The sequence below is a fragment of the Mobula birostris genome, chromosome 5 (assembly GCF_030028105.1).
Source record: "Mobula birostris isolate sMobBir1 chromosome 5, sMobBir1.hap1, whole genome shotgun sequence".
Taxonomy (NCBI): domain Eukaryota; kingdom Metazoa; phylum Chordata; class Chondrichthyes; order Myliobatiformes; family Myliobatidae; genus Mobula; species Mobula birostris.
In genome coordinates this window covers 85,467,022-85,488,876 of record NC_092374.1, presented here as the reverse complement: position 1 = coordinate 85,488,876, position 21,855 = coordinate 85,467,022, and the positions used below count along the sequence as shown (strand labels likewise).

The window sequence follows — 21,855 nt, the reverse complement described above, 5'->3', positions numbered from 1 at the left end:
TTTTAATTCCTATCCCCATTCCCATTCTGTCATGTTGGTCCATGGCCTCCTTTTGTGCCAAAACGAAGCCACCCTCAGGGTGGAGAAGCAATACCTTATATTCCATCTGGGTAGCCTCCAATCTGATAGTGTGAACATAGATTTCTTCAAGATCTGGTATTTTTCCCCTCCCCTTCCCTCTTCTTCAGTTCCCCACTTTGGCCTCTTAACTCCTCTCTCCTGCCTACTGCCTCTCCCTGGTGCCTCTCCTCCTTCCCTTTCTTCCATGGTCTAGTGTCCTCTCCTGTCAGATTCCTTCGTCTCTATCCCTTTACCTTTCCCACCTATCACAATTTCTTACTTCATCTCCCCCTCTTCCACCTACCTTGCTTGACCTATTACCTTCTAGCTAGTCCTCCTTCTCCTTCCCTCATCTTTTTATTCTGCCCCTCCCCCTTCTGTTCCAATCCTGATGAAGTGTCTTGTCTTAAAATGTCAACTGTTTATTCATTTCCATAGACTTTACCTGACCTGCTGAGTTCCTCCAGCATTTTGTGTGTGTTGCTTTGGATTTCCAGCATCTGCAGAATCTCTTATGTTTAACATATTTTTAATTTACTTCCTCAGATGTTATACTGTAGTGTAATAAATGTTCCAGTTAATCAGGTGAGATTAAAGGAATGTGGGAAACAGAGCCTTGGTAAGTTTATAGGGAATAGTAGAGAATGGGGTCCTAGTGAGTCTAAAGGTAACTTGGGAAATTAAGCTCCAATAAGTTTAAAGAGAATGTAGAAATGGGGCTCTGTTAAACCAGATGCCAAACCATTGGAATTTTAAATTATTTGATAAAGAGTTACTGGAGTTTATCACCCTGCCCAAGTAGTTGCTGTTCGAGCTCATAGAACTAGATGTTTCAATCCCTTCGATAAGCAGATCCTGACTCAGGTCATAGCATAGAGATCTTGAGGTGGGGCTTGGTGTGTGGCAGATGCTTCCCAGGAGCCATCAGGTGGGCACCCCCCCCCCCCCGATGGTTCATCAGTTTAAGCCCACTACATCTCCAGAGGGCCCAACAGTGCAATCTGACATCTCAGGTACACACCCTTGACATCTGGCCACCCACGGGTCATTTTAGGGCTCAGATGCCGTCACTCCTCTTCATCCATAACCAGTGGCTGCTTCGCTCGACTATCTCCAAGAGTTCACTGGCCCTCGCTTTGGACTCCCAAATCCCTTCAGCAATCTGATCATGGAAGTAGCGACAAATCCTCTGCAGCCAACCTCTACTGAGATAATCTGCACCTTCCATCCATGTTGCTTAGCATCTGTGGCCAGCTCAGCATATCTTACATGTTTCTGCTCATATACCACAGACTGCATCTTCCCAGGGCACTGTGAGCTCTGAGATTCAGACTGCTGGACCACAAGACCAAATCTGGTTTGAGGGTGGTAGTGGTTATCTCTGGGAGAAATATTAGCCATTTGTGAAGGTTGACAGTGATTTTCCAGTCATGGGCAGGCTCCAGTATGCCTGACACCAACCCTGTCACTGACGATGGCACTATGTGTCCTTGCCGGACAAAGGGGATTTCGGGTTATTCCAGTCATGGGGCTTAGAGTTGTTATTCAATCTTTGCTTCTCCACAATGGATGCCAGACATCTGAAGAACCTGGTTGTGCCTCCATGTGTATCTTCCTTGAGTGAGGCTTACTTTGCAAGATGAGAGGATGTGTTTGAAGTTTGCTGTTCTTCCACAGAGAGGACAAGCTGGGTCTTCACTGAGCCACTGGTTCAGATTTTTGGGAGTTGGGAGAACATCATAAACAGGTCTTATAAGGAAGCTAACCCTTCCTTCTTCCTTCCTTTTCGCATAAGTCCTTCCAGCTGAAATTTCTTTTCTTCATGTTTTCCCACCTTATCCACTGTCCCTGAGTTGCCTGAGACACTGCTCTTGCATACCTCAACTGCTCCTTCTGTCACTGTACTTCCTCCACCACCATAGCTTTTGTGTTATTGCCTTTTGCCAAATAGGTCTATTTGAGACTGTGTCAAGGCCCCCTCTTCCAATTGCACCTGGTCCACCATGTCTGCAAACTTGAGTGCTGGTTTTGCCCGTTGTACTCTTGATTTCGAGAGAGTCATCTCAAGTTGCACCTTGGCTTGTGTTTAACATATTTTTAACTTACTTTCTCAGATGTTATACTCTAGTGTAATAAATGTTGCAATGAATCAGCTGAGATTAAAGGGAATGTGGGAAACAGAGCCTTGGTGAGTTTATAGGGAATTGTAGAGAATGGGGTCCTAGTGAGTCTAAATATAGCTTGGGAAATTAAGCTCCAGTGAGTTTAAAGAGAATGCAGAAATAGGGCTCTGTTAAACCATTGGAACCAGATGCCAAACTATTGGAATTTAAAATTATTAATTATTTGATAATGAGTTACTGGAGTTTATCACCCTGCTCAAGTAGCTGCTGTGGATAAAGCAGGTGAGAGGGCAAGTACAAACCCCATTTCCAGAAAAGTTGGGATATTTTCCAAAATGCAATAAAAACAAAAATCTGTGATATGTTAATTCACGTGAACCTTTATTTAACTGACAAAAGTACAAAGAAAAGATTTTCAATAGTTTTACTGACCAACTTAATTGTATTTTGTAAGTATACACAAATTTAGAATTTGATGGCTGCAACACACTCAACAAAAGTTGGGACAGAGTTAAAATAAGATTGGAAAGTGCACAGAGTATTCAAGTAACACCGGTTTGGAAGACTCCACATTAAGCAGGCTAATTGGTAGCAGGTGAGGTATCATGACTGAGTATAAAAGTAGCGTCCATCAAAGGCTCAGTCTTTGCAGGCAAGGATGGCTTGTGGCTCACCCCTTTGTGCCAAAATTCGTGAGAGAGTTGTTAATCAGTTCAAAACGAACATTTCTCAATGCAAGATTGTAGAGAATTTAGGTCTTTCAACATCTACAGTACATAATATTGTGAAAAGATTCAGAGAATTCAGAGACATCTCAGTGCGTAAAGGGCAAGGTCGGAAACCACTGTTGAATGCGCATGATCTTCGAGCCCTCAGGCGGCACTGCCTAAGAAACCGTCATGCTACTGTGACAATTATAGCCACCTTAAATTTACTTAAGATAGATGCAATTAAAATCTTAGACATTTATGCCAGGTATTCATCTTCAGTGGAACTAAATGTTGTTTTGTAAATGTAAATGCTTCAAAATTTTCATTCAAATTTAACACACTGATGCATTTATATTAGCATAAATAGCATTATCAGCCAGATAAGAAATTCAAGAAGATAGCTTTTACAACATTGAAGGCATGTAAATGCAAGTTGTTCCTAAGAAATCACTGAACAAGAAAATGAAAGGCTACTGTATATAGCAAAATTGAAAAGAGAAAACAGGCAGAATATAGATACAAAAAACTCTGTATGATCATTTTGGTAATATGAAAACTTAAATATCAAATTAGTTTTAAATTGTGTAAAGGACATTATTTTTGAGTTTTATTTTTCTTTATCCTCAGGGACAGTGCATGAGGGAAGATTGAGTTTACAGTACTTTACCATACTGTACATTGTGAGCTTCACGGGAACCAAATTAATTTTCTCAAAGAGTTTGCAGAGGAAGGACCATGAAAGATTTTGAAGGTGAGTTTTGCCCAGAATTTAAGATACTGAATATTAACATTTTGTGCATGTTGAATTAAGCTCATGGTCTAACAAAGAGCAAGACTGAGGTGGTGCCGCTGTAGAATATTTAGATTCATTTTCTCACACCACTAAGTTCCTTATTTAAGGAATGCTGTTGTCGGAGAATATGAGCGATGATATTTGTAGAGAGAGGGAATACTTGTGCTTCACTGAGTTACATCTTCATGACAACGGCAGTCGGCAAGGCTGGAGACCAGTGAGATCTTGACCTCAGCTACCAACAGAGCCATCTTGAATACAGAAGTGGGGTGGAATCAGCAAGTGACGGAAGAGTGAGTTCACTATTAAAATTAGACACTTGTAGTGTCTGCCCATAATCAAAAAGATTTAATACTACCAATTTCTAAAGGGATACATAATGACAAAAGAATTCAAATAAAACCACAGTATCAATAGATTTATTAACAGTATGAACAGTTTTAACTTTTGAAAAAGGATCAAGTACTTTCACGGTGTATATGACAAATTTACTTTTGTACTAACTTTTGTTAAAAGTATCAACAGCATAGCAGTAAAAGGTAAAACAGACATCTGCAATCCCTGGACTAACAAACTCCCTTCATTGTTATTAGAACACAATGCTCGTCAGTGCTATTGATTCAATTATATATATAAATAAAATACTGTGTATACAGTCGGCCCTCCTTATCTGTGAGTTCCGCATGCGCGAATTCAACCAACCGCGAATTGAGAAAACCCAGAAGTGCTCTTCCAGCACTTGTTGTTCGAGCATGTACAGACTTTTTTTCTTCTCATTATTCCATAAACAATGCAGTATAACAACTATTTTACATAGCATTTACATTGTATTAGGTATTATAAGTAATCTAGAGATGATTTAAAGTATACGGGAGGATGTGCGTAGGTTATCGTGGATTGGGATATATAAAAAAAACCGGAAGTTCTCTTACTAAGTAGGTCGGAACAGGTACATCCGGTATTACTTAGCGTCAGTTAGTCAAACGTTTGTCTTAGTATATGGTATATATTTTACCTTTCTATGCATATGAAACACTTAAAGAAACGTATGTTTCAGCGTTGGGTGGTTCAGTGACAGACCGCTCCTGAGCGTACGCTCCATCCATATTTGATGTGGAGGATCAAAAAACTCAAAACCCCAAAACCCAATAATTAAACCACTGCGTTGCTTAGTAACAATTGTAGCTTTCATCGGGGCAGGGCCTTTCTCACTTTATCCTTTAAAATTGTTCCGATCGTTGACCGACTGTAGCCTAACGCTTTTCCAATGACCGATGGCGTTTCACCTCTTTCCGATCGCTTTATTATTTCCACTTTATTTTCAATCATGATCGTGGTTATTTTCGTGAACAGAAACACAGCAGGTTCAGAGCTCTGCTGCCAGGTCCTAATGTCCATCACATTGAGACAGATTAAATAAGGTCCGGGGTTCCACTGGGCCCTAAGGTCCACAGCATTGAGACAGGTTGAATGCTTTTTTGCACCGCGGACCGGTTTAATATTGTCAGTATTCTTGCGGACCGGCCGACGGAGGGGTGGGGGTGGGTGGGGTGTTAATCACGACCGGAATATAGGTGAAACTGTAAACTGTAAGTCATTTATAAGTGGCTAATAATACACTCATTTTCATTTCTAAAAGGGTTCATCTAAGGAATTTAATATTAAACATACAGCACATATTTTCCTCCCATGAATATAGTGATAAGTCAATTGTAAGTCACTTATAACTCAATAGCATCATAACATTTTAAGTAATGTTTGGATATTAAACACACAGCGCATATTTTCCTCGTATGAACATATAAAATCATTGCAACACACCAATATCGGTGAATCAGTGGGAGCCCTGGGCTTGTTTCCCTGCAACAAGATGGTCCCATCGAGGGGTGATGGGAGACAGCGGTACTCGAAGGGGGTTCCTTATGTCCAGTCTATTCCGCAATTTCGTTTTCGTTGCATTCATTGCGGAAAATCCTGCTTCGCGAAGATAGGATGTTGGAAATGGAAGCAACGTTTTTAGTGCTTTTGTGGCTATCTCAGGATATTCAGCCTTGACTTTGATCCAGAATGCCAGCAGAGATGTTATGTCAAACATACTTTTCAGCCCACCGTCATTTGCAAGCCCGAGTAGTTGATCTTCTTCCCGCGCTGACATGGTTGATTCACCGGGGACATTCACAAATGGGTCACGGACCCATTCCTTTGCATGGCTTGGATCATTTGCGGTTGGGAAGTAACGCTCGAATTCTGTCGACAGCGAAGTCAGGTGAGCGCACACCAGCTGTGAGAAAGACGGTGCAGCCTCAGTCTCTCCCAAAATCCCAGCTAATGTTGGGAACATGTCAAATATGCCCCTGTCCACTCGCCGTCCCTACATTTTTGGTTTGGCTTTGAAAGCAGACACTTTATCTGCCAACTTGAAGACAGTTGTCATTCTCCCCTGAAGTGACAAATTGAGTTCATTGAGCAGGTTGAAAATGTCACACGGATAAGCGAGTTTTGCTATCCACTCCTCGTCACTGAAGTGTGCTGCCAGTGGTGACTTTTTTCCTGAAAGAAATCTCTGTAGCGATTGGACAGCTTGTCTCCACATATCACACACAGGGGGCTTGGAGCGTGCGAGTCACTGGTCGCAATAAAGCCATATTTTATGTACGACTCGTTGTATTTTCTGTTGAAGGAAGCTTTCTTTTTTTTTGCAGTCTCTGCCTCAGCTGCCTCTGCGTTATCATCATCGTTAGGCCTTTTATGTCCTTTTCCACCTCTTCCAAAGAAACTCTCAAGCGACGTTTTTTACTCATATCGACTGATGACCTCGTGTGGGTAATGACCTCACGTGCGTAATGACTTCGCGTGGGCTCAAGCTCAACAGTGGGCGTGACAGGGAATGAGGAAAGGTGCAGCTGACCCATATCGCTTCATATCGCCAAGTCATATCATTTCCTCATGGCCCGGTAGCGCATGCTTTGCGGCCCGGTGGTTGGGGACCACTGGAATAAGGGACTTGAGCATCCGCGTTTTTTGGTATCCACGAGGGGTCCCGGAACCAATCCCTCGCAGATAAGGAGGGCCAACTGTATATAACTTCAGCCTCCATCCCTTGTACCTGACACATGTGGGTTCCTTTTGAACAATGGGCTGATCCATATCATCACTTCATCACTTGAGGTCTTTTTAACTATTTATTAAAATGATTAGAAATTGATTGTTTTCTTTAAGAAAGGGTCCAATCAAGGAGGAAGTTATGCAGGCTACAATGACCAGATGTATATATAGGGAAGATCTCTTTTTGTGAACAAAGCTGATGTGTTCCTCATTCATGGGGGAGTTTGGAGAAAGTAAAGGCTAATGAGACCTAGTACCAGCTGACCGCAAATCTAGTTCTGTTGAACACTGATCACTTTTCTGCTGACGGCTCTAGACTGCATCAGGTATAGAAAAAGAAGTACAGCCGGAGCAGGAACAGATGTTGAGCAATCTGTAACAAAGCAGACACGATGTTACCTCTGTTCTGAATATCTAGATCAGTAAGGATCATGGTGGATTTTTTTGCCTATTTATAAATGCGTGCAGTGCAAGACTAATCAGCTCCGCTTATGGACTCTTCAGAACTGTTGTGAAGACGTCGAGATAATGAAGTGATAGATTTCATTTTCTCCTGCAGGCCAAAAATACTTGTTTTCAGAGTTTTTCCTTTGTTTCCCTTTAGAGCCTTATTGTTTCTATCACTGCCAGTGTTTGAGAGTCTTCTTGAATTGATTAGGATGTTCTCTTTTAAAAAGTTACCTCTAAAGAAAGCTAATTGTGTAGAGGACTCACAAATCAGTAAATACATTTGGATTTCCTAGACATTTAAACCAAGTTACTACAAGTTTAAACAAGTAGCATACTTGAACATATATGGGAGTATGATAGGGTATATGAGACATAGACTTTATCAGCCTTTAAGGATTGGAACATAGCTGGTACTGATTTAGTAACTTTTTGTGGAGTCTTAGGCATATGTTTGGATTGGTGAAGATCAATTGTTGCATTTTTTGTTTCATCAATTAAAATAATGTTGGAAACTAGTAAACATTTCCTTGGGTATAAAATCAAAACCTAACCCGAACCCAGCCTGCGCATACCCAATCCAAACTGTGACATAGCGGCAGTGAGGCACCCGTTGGTCAGGGTCCATCATGGATGTTGTGTCCTAGCAGTCTAGATATGCAAGCCTGAGCAGTACAATGTGGAGGAAGCTGTTGCCTATGTAACAAGTCCTCCTCTCCACGCATCTGATGAACCCAAAGGAACGGCAGAGATCTATGCAATTGGGCACCAGCAGCATTGCAGAAGTTGCTAGTTGGCATTGAACTCAATGTAGGACTGCCTTAGAGACTCCAGCTCTGGATATTTCCCTCAGGGTTTACTCCTGAAGCCTTCCCCTATGATTGGGTATCACCGCATGGCAACAGAGGTTTGAGATCAAAGATTTCCTCCTAGATGAGCTGCCACCCACGGCTGATCAGCCCCATTTGCCCAAAGCGACTGGTTTTAAGGTGCCAGTAACCCACTTTTACCTCTTCTCCTGTCAGTAGAAACGGTTCCACTAGACATAGTAGCTAAGCCACACATGTAGGCCGGGAGCTAAACTTGGTTGTCAGAGACTACTTGAGCTGCACGCCATAGTGGGAGCTTATCCCCACTATCACCTCCAGGTTGTAACAACCTTAAGGAACCTTATAACACTTATCATGCTTGACTCTATTATTCTCAAACCAACTCAAAGGCAATTGCAAAAAAAATTGATAAAATAATGTGTATTGGAATCAGATTTATTAATTCTGACTTGTATGCAGTGAAATTTTGCTGTTCTGCATATAAACTGGGTCAGCATGGTACAGCTTTACTTGTTTGGAAACTGTATGTTTTATCAGATTATATCCCTGATCTGAACCCAAAGATATATAAGTAGCTCGTATCAGGTCAGGTAGATAGAAATTGACAGCCTACTTGTCGAGTTAGTTTGTTGATAGGTTAGGTTTGAGTAGACTTCACAGGAACTGTTCAAGTGGCGACTGTGGTAAAGTGTGTCCAGAAGTTGGATTTCATCCTTATTTTGGTATGTTAATACAACTATTTGGAACCCCTCCAAAGGAAAATAATGAAAATGGTCCAAAAAAAGGAAGTAAATGCAGTGGTACTTTGTACCCAGAATAGTGCACTAAATTAGTGGCTGTGCAGTTCCTAGTCCTGAAAGGGGTCTTCAGGAGAAGCTCACTGTGTGTGTGTGTGTGTGTGTGTGTGTGTGTGTGTGTGTGTGTGTGTACATGTATACTTCCCATTCACCTTTTTGCTATGTCTTCAATGTCCCTCTGCATTTGCAAGGTGCCGCTTTGATGAGAAGTGTATCAAGAAGCTATAGTATATTTTAAGCATTGGAAACATTTTCCATAAATGCTGCCTAGCCTGCTGAGTTCCTCCCCCATTTTGTGCGTGTTGCTTGTAATAACTTTATTAAATTGAATTGACTTTATTTCTTACATCCTTCATATACATGAGCAGTAAAAATCTTTATGTTACGTCTCTGTCTAAATGTACAATATGCAATTTATAGTAATTTATAATAAATAGTATGTACAACTCGACAGTCAGTATAACATAGAAATACAATTGTAACAGCATGAATTAATCAGTCTGATGGCCTGGTGGAAGAAGCTGTCCGGGAGCCTGTTGGTCCTGGATTTTATGCTGCGGTACTGTTTCCTGGATGGTAGAAGCTGGAACAGTTTGTGGTTGGGGTGACTCAGGTTTCCAATGATCCTTCGGGCCCCTTTCACACACCTGTCTCTGTAAATGTCCTGGATAGTGGGAAGTTCACATCTACAGATGCGCTGGGCTGTCCACACCACTCTCTGCAGGGTTCTGCGATTGAGGGAAGTATTCCCATACTAGGCAGTGATGCAGCCAGTCAAGATGCTCTCAATTGTGCCCCTGTAGAAAGTTCTTAAGATTTGGGTCCCATACCAGACTTCTTCAACTGAGGTGAAGGAGGAGCTGTTGTGCCTTTTTTTTTATCTCACAGCCAGTATGTACAGACCACGTGAGATCCTCAGTGATGTGTATGCCGAAGAACTTAAAGCTGTTCACCCTCTCAACCCCAGATTCATTGATGTCAGTAGAGGTTAGCCTGTCTCCATTCCTCTTGTAGTCCACAACCAGCTGCTTTGTTTTTATGACATTGAGGGAGAGGTTGTTTTCTTGACACCACCGTGTCAGGGTGATGACTTCTTCTCTGTAGGCTGCCTCATTATTATCTGAGATTAGGCCAATCAGTGTAGTGTCATCAGCAAATTCAATTAGCAAATTGGAGCTGTGGGTGGCGACATAGTCATGGTATACAGTGAGTAAAGGAGTGGGTTTAGGACACAGCCCTGAGGGGCACCTGTGTTGAGGGTTAGAGGGGCAGAGGAGAGGGAGCCCGCTCTTACCATCTGCCGGCGAACTGACAGTAAGTCCGGGATCCATTAACTATTACTCATAAAGATATTCTCTGATGTGAGTCTCTAACAAAATCATAAAAGACAGCAACAGGGAAGTCTGGACATTTCTGATTGCTGTCATCTATGATACTGTATAGAATAACATTAGTATATATTTAGGATGTAAGATATGCAGAATAGTAAAAGGCTGTTTTGATATGTTTAGTATTTGTGTTGTATAACTAGTAATGTGGTTTATCTTATGAAAACTGATCTTACCATAGGGGATTTCTGTCCTCACCTCGCTGTAAAATAATACATCTCCCAAAATAGAAGATTTTAATTTGTTTGTATTTATTAATGCTTGCTTTATCTAGAGCTAAGGAAACTGTGCTGTACTGACAATCCTGATGAAATCAAGATGACTGCAGCCAGTAACGGTAAGTTATACTCAGATACCTACTATGTCCATGGAGGAGCAAAACACTTAATATTTCCAAATTCTGACCAATTTTGCTGCATAGATCTCTATCATGTGACATCAGTCAGAACTACACTGAAGATAGATTGCTGCTTTTATAGTAAATTATTTTTACTGACGTTAAATACCAGTGTATTGATCCTTTAAAATAATGGACTAAGGAATTTTGAATATTTTGTGTGCTGCGGAATTCTGAGGGCATTGTTTTCACATCATATATGTAGCCTTATTTCTAAATTTACTTTCTGCTCCTCCAACTCTTTGTGATGAAATGTTTTCCTCAGGGTTACTATGCAGCTTGTACGGCAGAGTTTTGAATTTCTGGGCTTGGTATGGCACATTTGGCGGTGGAGAGATGCAGGATCCAGTGGATCAGAGTATGGTTTCATTGTCCATGGTAGAAGTAGTTGCTAACAACAAAGCAAAGGTTGGATGCATTTCATTTGGGGAATAGCTGCCACAAGAAACTTGTGGACACAGCTCTAACTCGGGATAATACAGAAACCAGCCTCCCCTCCATGGACTCTGTCTTTGCTCCTTGCCACTTCTGGAAAGCAGCCAACATAATCAAAGACTCCCACCAATCCTGGACACTCTCTCTTCTCCTTTTTCCCACTGGGTAAAAGATCCAAACATCTGAAAGACAAACCATCAGTCTCAAGGACAGCTTCCATCGTGCTGTTATAAGACTATTATGATAAGATGGACTCTTGATCTCAAAGCATTGTAGTAATGAAGTAATCTGTATGTTCACTCTATCTGTGTTAACAACAAAGCAGTTTTTACTGTTTACTGCTCATTTCCTTAGATGAATGTTCAGACAATGAGCAAAGCAATGCTACCCTGATGTGTACTTTCTGCTCAAATGGCTTAGTAGGTAAAGGAGGCCAGAAGGTCCATGTTGTTACCGATCTGTATTTGTTAACCTCAACTAGAGTGCTGGATTGTGGCATTGTAAATGGAAAAGACCTCATTTTAGATCACTATCGAGGAACTCTGGCCAAGAGATGAAGCCGCTGTTTGATAGACCATGATGTCATTGTGCTGAAATGGCCGAATAACACTTAGCATTAAATTCCATACATATGTATCTCTGGCATGTTATCCCATCAAGAGTTATTAGAAAATGTAAAACATATCTTTGCTTACCAGTGCTCAATGTATATGAACATACTGTATTTTTCAGTCCATATGAAGTGTGTGAATCTATCCACAGGTGCTGCTTGAGTACCCCCAATATCGCATATGCTGCTCCAGATTCCAGCATCTGCAGTCACTTTGTGCCTAAATATTCTTTGTTGAATGTACTCATCATCTCACATTTAATCCCCTTTAATTCAACAATGCTGAATACAATCAGTGTGCATTTTGCTCTGGTGATATAAGATAGTCTACTCTGCAGATTGTTCAGAAAGTAATCCACAGGAAAATAAAATAACCCCAAAACTTAGGAAAGCAAAACCTCAGTATGAGCTGTCTCTAAGAATGCATTGCTTAGATCCCAAATAAATGTGCAGTATTCCAAAGTATTTATATAACTGTGTAACATAAGCTTTTGAATAAAATCTTATTCCTTACATGTAATCTGCAGTTCTGCTTGTCTAGATTACCACATCTCAAACTCCAAGGTATTATAAATAAAGAGAAGTTGTTATTTTATGAAGATATGGAAGATTGTATGAAAACATTATGCTGATAAAACATGATCGTTATTGAAACAGAGTAAACAGATTTCTTGTACTCTTTTAGAAATTGGTTAAATACAGTGTAATCAGTTTTTAAATCCTTTGTATTTATAGTCCCTTGTTTAGCCTCTTATTAACTGTATGGACTATTTATTTAATTAACAGAGTGTTTTGTTTACCACAGGATGTAAATGTCCTATATGCTGTTGAAATAACTATTTATATTGATTATATTTTTGTATCTATGTGAAACCTAATGGGGGTGGGGGGAGGGCCTTTATTTATTTATGTATGTATGTATGTATGTATGTATGTATGTATGTGCCATCGTGAACAATAGCCAGATCAGAAATGCTGACCAAGTCAACTAGTTCCCAAAGAGGACTCTGATAGTCCAATCAGATGGTTCACTGCTGCTCAGCGACAGAACACAAAAAAACCATGTACAATTAAGAAACATTAAAAAATGGTAGAAATACTGGAGTCATGATGATCATGATGAACTCTACTGGAGAGAGACATTTATACACATGCCGTCCTCCATAATTCAAAGAGATTGAAGGATAAGGTTGCAGAGTGACAAAACGTGCCAGGAGCACTTGGAACTAAAAACTAATCCCTACCGGGAGAAAACAGCACCTGTTCTTTCCACACTGTTCTCCAGCAGTTTAATGACTAAGTCCAGCCGGAACATAACTCACGAGTGCTCTTGAAAGTCAGGTATTAACCCTACCTACTAACAACCAAGCATTGCCATCTTGGTCCCCTTCATGATAGCTTATGAAGAAGCATGTGCCTTCCCTCCCAGAGATGATAGGTGTTTGTGCACTCGACTCTTGAAAGCTTGGACCCCATCGTTGCAGATGTTTCCAACCACAGCATCTGGAAGGCTGTTCCAAATTCTGATAGCACAGTGAAGGAAGCTTCTATCCAGTGTGTAGGTTCTCGCCTAACAGTCCTTGGTTCTGTTCTGCCTTCAATCCTTAACCTGACCATCAGTTTCCCATCGATACCTTATCAGGTTATTTCCTTAGGATCTATAAATTTATTAATCTCAGTCTTTAATGTAATTAACAACTATCTGTTCAGATCTTTCAAAGACAGAGAACTCCAAAGCCCATAATTATTTGAATTAGTAAGCTTCCATTTCAATTACAACTACTTAATATTTTGAATCCATGAGCCCTAGATCAGGCAGTGTGTATTTGCTTGCTAAGGGAGGTTGTGGAGGTGTAGTGTGTTAGTGTTGTTCGGTGGTAATAACCGTCACTCTAATATATTCTAATGACAGAAACTTTTTCAAACTAGCACATAAAGATGTGATGTTTGACTAAGGCACAAAAGTCGGCTTGGAAACATGACTAAGTTTCCACTTAAAATGGAGGTAAAATCAAGAGAGATAAAATAAAAACTATTGGAGGAAACTATAAAATGAATGATACTATGAAGATGTGGAATGTGTTGGGCACAATTGTTTATACATCTTCCTAATCTTTACGTCAATTGGCTATTGATGACTACAAAGATATCAATCTCACTCTCCAAAGTGAAATTGTATGATCTAATCTAAAATCATCTCTCCAAGAATTTGAATATTTCCTCTCTGCTTCTGATCCACAGAGAGAAAATCAATGGATTTGTAACCCATTCTCAGCTGAAGGCCTTGCTGTTGCAAACATTAGAATAGTTCCTCTAGCTGTCAAATGATTAGGGCCCATAGTTACAATTACCTTAACTGTATCCGAGATTAAATTGAAGACAGAATATTTGGACCTCATTAAATCTAAAGTCAAAATCTTATCGCCATTCCATTCTTAACTTTGCAATTCGATCTTTCGCAAAAGTTGCAATTAAAACGGAGCGCCAAAACAGATTGAGTATTTAAAAGTTGCCACCAGTATCTTGGCCTCACATTAATTTCTAGATTGAACTGGATCCTTGATTCCTCACAGTCTGTGTGGATCCGAAATAGCATCTCCTTGCTGACAATCGACACTGCTGTACCTCAAGGATGCGTGCTTTAGCCCACTGCTCTACTCTCTCTACACCCACAATTGCGTGGTTAGGCACAGCTTAGATGCCAACTATAAGTTTGCTGACTGCATAAGTAATTGTTGGCAGAATTTCAGATGGTGATAAGGAGGCATACAGGAGTGAGGTAGATCAGCTAGTTGAGTGGTGTCGCAGCAACAACTTTGCACTCAATGTCAGTAAGATCAAAGAACAGATTGGGGTCTTCAGGAAGGAGAAGTCGAGGGAACACACACCTGTTGTCATCGTGGGAACAAATGTGGAAAGGGTGAGCAGTTTCAGGTTCGTGAGTGTCAACATCTCTGAGGATCTATCTGTGGCCCAACATATTGATACAATTACAAAGAAGGCATGACCGGCTATTTTTCTTTAGGTGTTTGCAGAGAATTGTTATGCTACCAAAGGCACCCACAAATTTCTACAGATGTACCATGGAGAACATTTTAACTGTTGGCATCACCATCTGATTTGGTGTGGGGGGGGGGGGAGCTACTACACAAGAATGTAAATCTCTGCAGAAAGTTGTAAACTCAGCTCCATCATGGACACTAACCTCCCCAGCATCCAGGATATCTTCAAAAGGCGATGCTCAAAAGGGTGGCACCCATCATTAAAGACCCTCCTTCATCCAAGACATGCCCTGTTCTCATTGCTACTGTCAGGGAGGAGGTACAGGAGCCTGAAGGCACACACTCAACAATTCAGGAGCAGGTTCTTCTCCTCTGCCATTAGATTCTGAATGGACATTGAACCCATGAGCCCTACCTCACTACTACTTCTCTTTTTTTTTTGCACTACTTATTTACTTTAATTTTCTTTTTTTATATGTATTTATTTTATATTTATTGTTTTTATTATATATTGCATTGCTGCGAAACAACAAAATTCATGACATACTGTATGCTAATGATATTAAACCTTGATTCTGATTCTGAAGGCAAGTTTATTGAGTCTTTTTTTTTCAGTGAGGTATGATTATGTACACAACACAACTGTGTGCACTATTCAATGGGAGGTGTTCCTGTGCCTTTAAATTTGTTGCAGGTGTGATGATTTGAATTTAACATTTTGTAGAATCTCTTGGATCTTAGCTTACCCTCTTCCAATTTCTGTTGTTTTAAGGTACTGACTTTGTTTTCCATATGACTATAATAATTTATCTTGCTCCTTTCCTAATACCTATTTTATTGTGCTTGAAGCATGAGAGAAATGGTTCCTCTCAAAGTGATTCTCTGGCTAAAATCACCTAACTTGGCATTGATCAGGAATCAGGAATCAGACCTTCTCTGTTTGGGCCTGTAATTTCAGTTCACTTGAAGTATTCAAGACCCAATTGATAGCCTGGGCCCTCGGCAGCTGGAAGTGGCAGCGGAGCCTCCCCTGTTACTTGGTCCGACCCAGAGCGCATGACGATGCGACCTGCCGATTGATTCCCGCGGGACGCGTCCGCCTACCTCAAAGAGCTGACAACAACACACTGCATCGATGGAAGCCTGAAAAGATGCACTATTTACTGAGGAAGCGTGGGAAAAGAGCTGGGCTGCTGGTCAGATTGAAGCTGAGGGGCTTCAGGGTCCCTATGTCCACCATCCTACTAGCTAATGTGCAAGCCATAGAGAACAAGATGGATGATCTTAAAGGGAGACTCACCTACTGCAGGGAGATGCAGAACTGCTGTGTATTCTGTTTCACCGAGACCTGGCTCTCCCCTGCCACCCCCGACTGTGCCATCGGAGGGACTTTCGATCCATTGGATGGACCGCACGGCGTCTTCATGCAAGACGAGGTGAGGTGGTGTCTGACTACTGATCAACACTGGGTGGTGCTCGGACACAGTGGCACTGACAAGCTCCTGCAGCCCGGACCTGGAACACCTGTTGGTGAAGTGTCGTCCCTACTATCTGCCACGGGAATTCACCTTGGTCATACTGACAGCAGTCTACATTCCCCCCCAGGCGGACATGGAGTGTGCTCTGAACATACTGTATGCCAACATCAGTGAACTTGAGACCAGGTATCCGGAGGCTTTGCTCATTACAGCCGGGGACTTTAACCAGGCCAACCTCAGAAAGGCCCTGCCAAAGTTATATCAACATGTCTCCTGCCTCACTAGAGGCCCGAATATACTTGACCACTGCTATACATCAGTCAAGGATGCCTACCGTTCCATCCCATGACCTCACTTCGGAAAATCGGACCATCAGGCCGTACTCCTCCTCCCGGCTTACAGAAACTGAAACGGGAGGTCACGGTCTCAAAAGTAGTGTCGCGTTGGATGGAGGAAACGGATGAGGTCCTCCGTGACTGCTTTGAATCAGTGGACTGGTTGGTATTTAAGGACTTGGCAGCTAACATCGATGAGTATGCCTCAGATGTCAGGGACTTTATTTGGAAATGCACGGAGGACTGTGTGTCTCGCAAGACGATCCGGGTATTCCCTAACCAGAAACCTTGGATGAATTATGAGGTCAGGTCCCTTTTAAAGGCTAGAGCTGCGGCTTTTAGGTCTGGGGATACCAGTCGCTACACGGAATCCAGGCGTGAATTCCAGAAAGCCATTAAGGGCGCCAAGAGGCAATATCAAGCCAAGTAGGAAGCCCAGGCTAACCAGAGGGATGCCAGTAGACTATGGCAGGGTCTAATTGAGATCACTGGGCGCAAAGAAAAGGCTGGGAATATCAATAACTGTGGCGCTTCTCTTCCTGACGAACTTAACGTATTCTACGCAAGATTCGAACAGAAGAGGAGTGTCCCGCTCCCTCCGGATGAACCGGACCTGGTGGCATGGAGATTCATCGTCACCGAGGAGGACGTTAGAAAGGCCTTCCTGAAGATAAATCCAAGGAAGGCGATGGGCCCAGATGGCGTCCCAGGACATCTTCCACTGCTCCTTGCTTCAGTCTAAGATCCCCTCGTGTTTTAAGAAGGCAACGATAGTCCCAGTGCCGAAGAAGAGCAAGGTGGCATGCCTGAATGACTATCGACCTGTGACTCTGACATCAATTGCTATGAAGTGCTTCGAGAGATTGGTTATGGCACACATCAACCACAGCCTACCGATCAACCTCGACGCTTTGCAATTTGCCTACTGGAGCAACAGGTCAACGACAGATGCCATCTCTCTCGCTCTACATTCCTCCTTAGAACACCTGGAGAATAAAGACGCATATGTAAGGCTCCTTTTCATTGAGTACAGCTCTGCCTTTAATACCATCATTCCAAATAAACTGATTCCTAAGCTCCGGAACCTGGGTCTTAGCACTCAGATCTGCAGCTGGATCTTCAACTTCCTCACAGACAGGACCCAGGCTGTAAAAATAGGGGACAAGCTTTCCTCTACAATCACTCTGAGCATCGGTGCCCCACAAGGCTGTGTACTCAGCCCCCTGCTGTACTCACTGTACACCCATGATTGTGCAGCCAAGTTTCCATCAAACTCAATATATAAGTTTGCTGATGACACAACAATTGTAGGCCGTATCTCGGGTAATCATGAGTTTGAGTACAGAGAGGAAATTAAGAACCTGGTGGCATGGTGCGAAGGCAATAACCTATCCCTCAATGTCACCAAGACGAAGGAATTAGTTGTTGACTTCAGGAGGAGTAGTGGACCGCACGACCCAATTTACATCGGTGGTGCGCAAGTGGAACAGGTCAAAAGCTTTAAGTTCCTCGGGGTCAATATCACAAATGACCCGACTTGGTCCAACCAAGCAGAGTTCACTGCCAAGAAGGCCCACCAGTGCCTTTATTTCCTGAGAAAACTAAAGAAATTTGGCCTGTCCCTTAAAACCCTCACTAATTTTTATAGATGCATTGTAGAAAGCATTCTTCTAGGGTGCATCACAACCTGGTATGGAAGTTGTCCTGTCCAAGACCGAAAGAAGCTGCAGAAGATCATGAACACGGCGCAGTGCATCACACAAACCGATCTTCCGTCCGTGGACTCACTTTACACCGCACGCTGTTGGAGCAGTGCTGCTAGGATAATCAAAGACACGACCCACCCAGCCAACACACCTTTCGTCCCTCTTCCCTCCGGGAGAAGGCTCAGGAGCTTGAAGACTCGTACGGCCAGATTTGGGAACAGCTTCTTTCCAACTGTGATAAGACTGCTGAACGGATCCTGACCCGCATCTGAGCCGTACCCTCCAAATATCTGGACCTGCCTCTCGGTTTTTTTGCACTACCTTACTTCCCATTTTTCTATTTTCTATTTATGATTTATAATTTAAAGTTTTAATATTTACTAATTTTAACTATTTTTAATATTTTTAATATTTAATATTTGTAATCCAGGGAGTGGGAAGCGCAGAATCAGATATCGCTGTGATGATTGTACGTTCTAGTACTAATTGTTTGGCAACAATAAAGTATAACGTAAAGTATTCCTTCAGAGGTTTATTCACTAGTTCAGTACTATTTGAATACTGACTTTCTGTTTCAAGTAAGAAACAACTGCTAAACTATTAATTAATATTTTCCAAAAGAGTTCTTGTTAAATGTGCACTTAGAAAATTAAAATAAGTTACCATATTGGGTAAATTTATCCACTCCTATCTCATTTTATAAAATGAGATTTAAATAAACTGTAGCCATCTCACTGCCAGTAATTCATTATGGGTTAAAAACCACTTAAGCCACTGGGAGAAGTCACACAACCCATAAGTGACTGCATGGAAGCAGAAGGTATACATTGACATTTCAGGTTGAGTGAGTCGGGAATTTTGACCTGAAGCATTGACATTCAGCTTTTGCTTCCACCAATGCTGCTTGACTTGCTGAGTCCTCCCAAGGTGCTGCCTTTTGTTCCAGATTCCAGCATCTGCAGTCATTTATGGGTTGTGTGATGTAGAATAGGCCTAAAGAATAATGTTAATTGAACTGAAATACAGGCATTATAAAACAGAAAATGCTGGAAAGGCTTGACAGGCCAGGTGAATCTGAGAAGAGACACTGTTAAAGGTCTGTTACTCTTGCTTGCTGAGTGTTCCTGAATTTCTGTTTTGATTTGGTGGAACTATGCCATCAAAAGTCCTGGACAGAGAACACCCTGACAATTCCCCCAGAATCCAAACTATTTTAAATCCAATTTTGCAGGAGAAAGTGCCCCACTGAACAAGGGTGTTTCTCTTTCCACAGATGTTGCCTAATCTGGACTTTTTGTTTTTATTTCAGATTTCTGGCACCTGCAGATTTTTGATTTTCAATTATTGAAAAGTAGGGAGATATGACCTGTATCTCAATCATCCCAGGCAATGTCACCTGTTTTTAGTGCTATTCATGTCCAACTCAACCCCACTCTTGGTAACAGTATCTTTTTTGCTTTCTAGCCTTTCAATATTCCTCCCTATGATTTTGGGGAAATGTTTACACTTATCTGAACTGAGTGGGGATCCAGAGTACACAATGGTCTTGTCAGACTGTGTAGATTATTTTTCTAAGAATGATTACTGGAAAACTAAAAAATAGCAAGTCACAAAACTTTTTTTCTTATATTCAGGTATTGAGAAGGACATAAAGAAGGGCGGAAACCTTATACTCCAGACTGGGAAGGGCATCCTAAAGCTGAAAAAGAAGAAAGAGGTGTGTGAAAATTTATCCGCTGTGATTAAGGGCCAGAATGGAGAAAGCACAGAAAATCTGTGTTTGGAAGTGGAAAGGAAAGGCCAGAAGAACTTTGCACAAAAAGGGAAATCTGTTCTGGAGCAGAAACAGGTCAAGACATGTCTTGATGAAGGGTATGTCAACAAACCAGGAAACATCAATAATAAGAACACTGAAGAGAAGGCCAAGCACAAGACCAAAGGTGTTGGATGCACAATTAAAACAAATAAGGTGTGGTTCTGAAATATACTACCTCAGACCTTAATCGATGAACTAAATGTTATAATGAGTACTGATACTAATAGGCTTGGCTGGAATACCATAAAACCATAAGATATAGGAGAAAAATTAGGCTATTTTGCCCATCAAGTCTGCTCCGCCATTTCATCATGGCTGATCTATTTTCCCTTTTCAAACCTAATCTCCTGCCTTCTCTCCATATCCGTTCCTACCCTAACTAATCAAGAATTTATTAGTTTCTGCCTTAAAAATACCCAAGCACTTGGTCACCACATCCACCTATGGCAACAGATTCCCCAGATACCCCATTCCCTGGCTAAAGAAATTCCTCCTCAGCTTCATTTTAAAAGAACACTTTTGTACTCTGAGGCTCTATCCTGTGGTCTTAGACTCCACTGCCATAGGAAATATTCTCTCCTTATTCACTCTATCGAAGCCTTTTAACATTTGATAGGTTTCAATGAGGTCACCCCTCATTCTTCTGAATTCCAGTGAGTACAGGCCCAGAGCCATCAAACATTTCTCATATGACAAGCCCTTCAACCCCAGAATCATTTATGTTTAAATTTGAACAATGACATATAATTGTAGGTAAAGAAAAGTTTAAGATGTTGATGATCATGAAGACAGTGGTGCTTAGTGGAGGAAATAGTGAAAGACATGAAGTGACATTGCAGTATTTAAACATTTAATGAGCTCATTTTGCTTTCTAATGGATTTTGGAGCCTAATTTGAACTAAATAGAAATTTCATATATGGGTTTGTTACTCACTGTATGAAATGATTGCATTAGAAATAGGATTAGTGTCCCAGAGATCAGTGTGGATGATCATAGACCACCAGTATCTTTAGGTTCCCCTTCAGGTCGCATAAAATCCTGACTTGGTAAAATGTTGCTGTTTCATCACTATTTAGTGTAAGTGCTGCCACTGCTTCTGGCCCTCCACCGAAGCATCTTCACTAGAAGGCTCAAAATCACTTTTGCAAAGTAAATTAGAGGTGAGAACATACCTTGAAAAATGAAATTTAAAAACTATAAAGGTTGTTAATTCTTTTTGGCATATTTATGGAAGTTTTATTACTTGACCTAATTCCCCATACGTCTATTCAACTCATTTCCTTTCGTTTCCTCAGCTAATCGAACAAAATGGCTTGATATCCAAAGGAAAAACAGAAAATACTATAAAAACCCAATAGGTCCAACCTAAGTATTGACTCTGTTTCTCTTCCCACAGACACAGCCTGATTTCAAGCAATTTCTGCTTTTGATTAGATTATTCGTGACCCTTTTTCCTCAACTCTTGACAATCTTTTTCATGCATTTATAATTCATCTCTTGGATTAATCATTCAAATTAGTCCTTAATTCATGAAAATCAAAAGACAATGTTGGAAGATTTGCAACTTCAGTCTGATTTAACTTTTTTGAGAAGCAGAGACTTGATTTATTTTCAAAAAGATAGCTGGAGATTGGTATAAAACAGGGCCAAATCAGATGCGAGAGAGGCAAATTTCATATTAAACGAAGAAAAAAGTGTAAAATGTAGAAATTTGTCCTTGGCCTCAATTGTTAGAAGTATGTACAAATATTGGCAACAGTTTGTCCTCAACATCCCGGATTCTGTTCCGTACAGACCTGGACCGAACTGAACGTCCTGAAGT

General features: G+C 41.3%; 1 protein-coding gene across 1 annotated transcript in view; it reads left to right on the top strand.

The window, feature by feature from the left end:
* The window catches only part of LOC140198367 (zinc finger CW-type PWWP domain protein 1-like), a 142,146-nt gene that overhangs the window by 15,076 nt on the left and 105,215 nt on the right, over positions 1–21,855 (top strand). The window contains exons 2-4 of the mRNA XM_072259464.1: positions 3,521–3,644; positions 10,528–10,590; positions 19,851–20,185. Coding sequence (XP_072115565.1) covers positions 3,629–3,644; positions 10,528–10,590; positions 19,851–20,185 — 414 coding nt within the window. The 5' untranslated portion in view covers positions 3,521–3,628. The remainder of the gene's footprint in view (positions 1–3,520; positions 3,645–10,527; positions 10,591–19,850; positions 20,186–21,855) is intronic.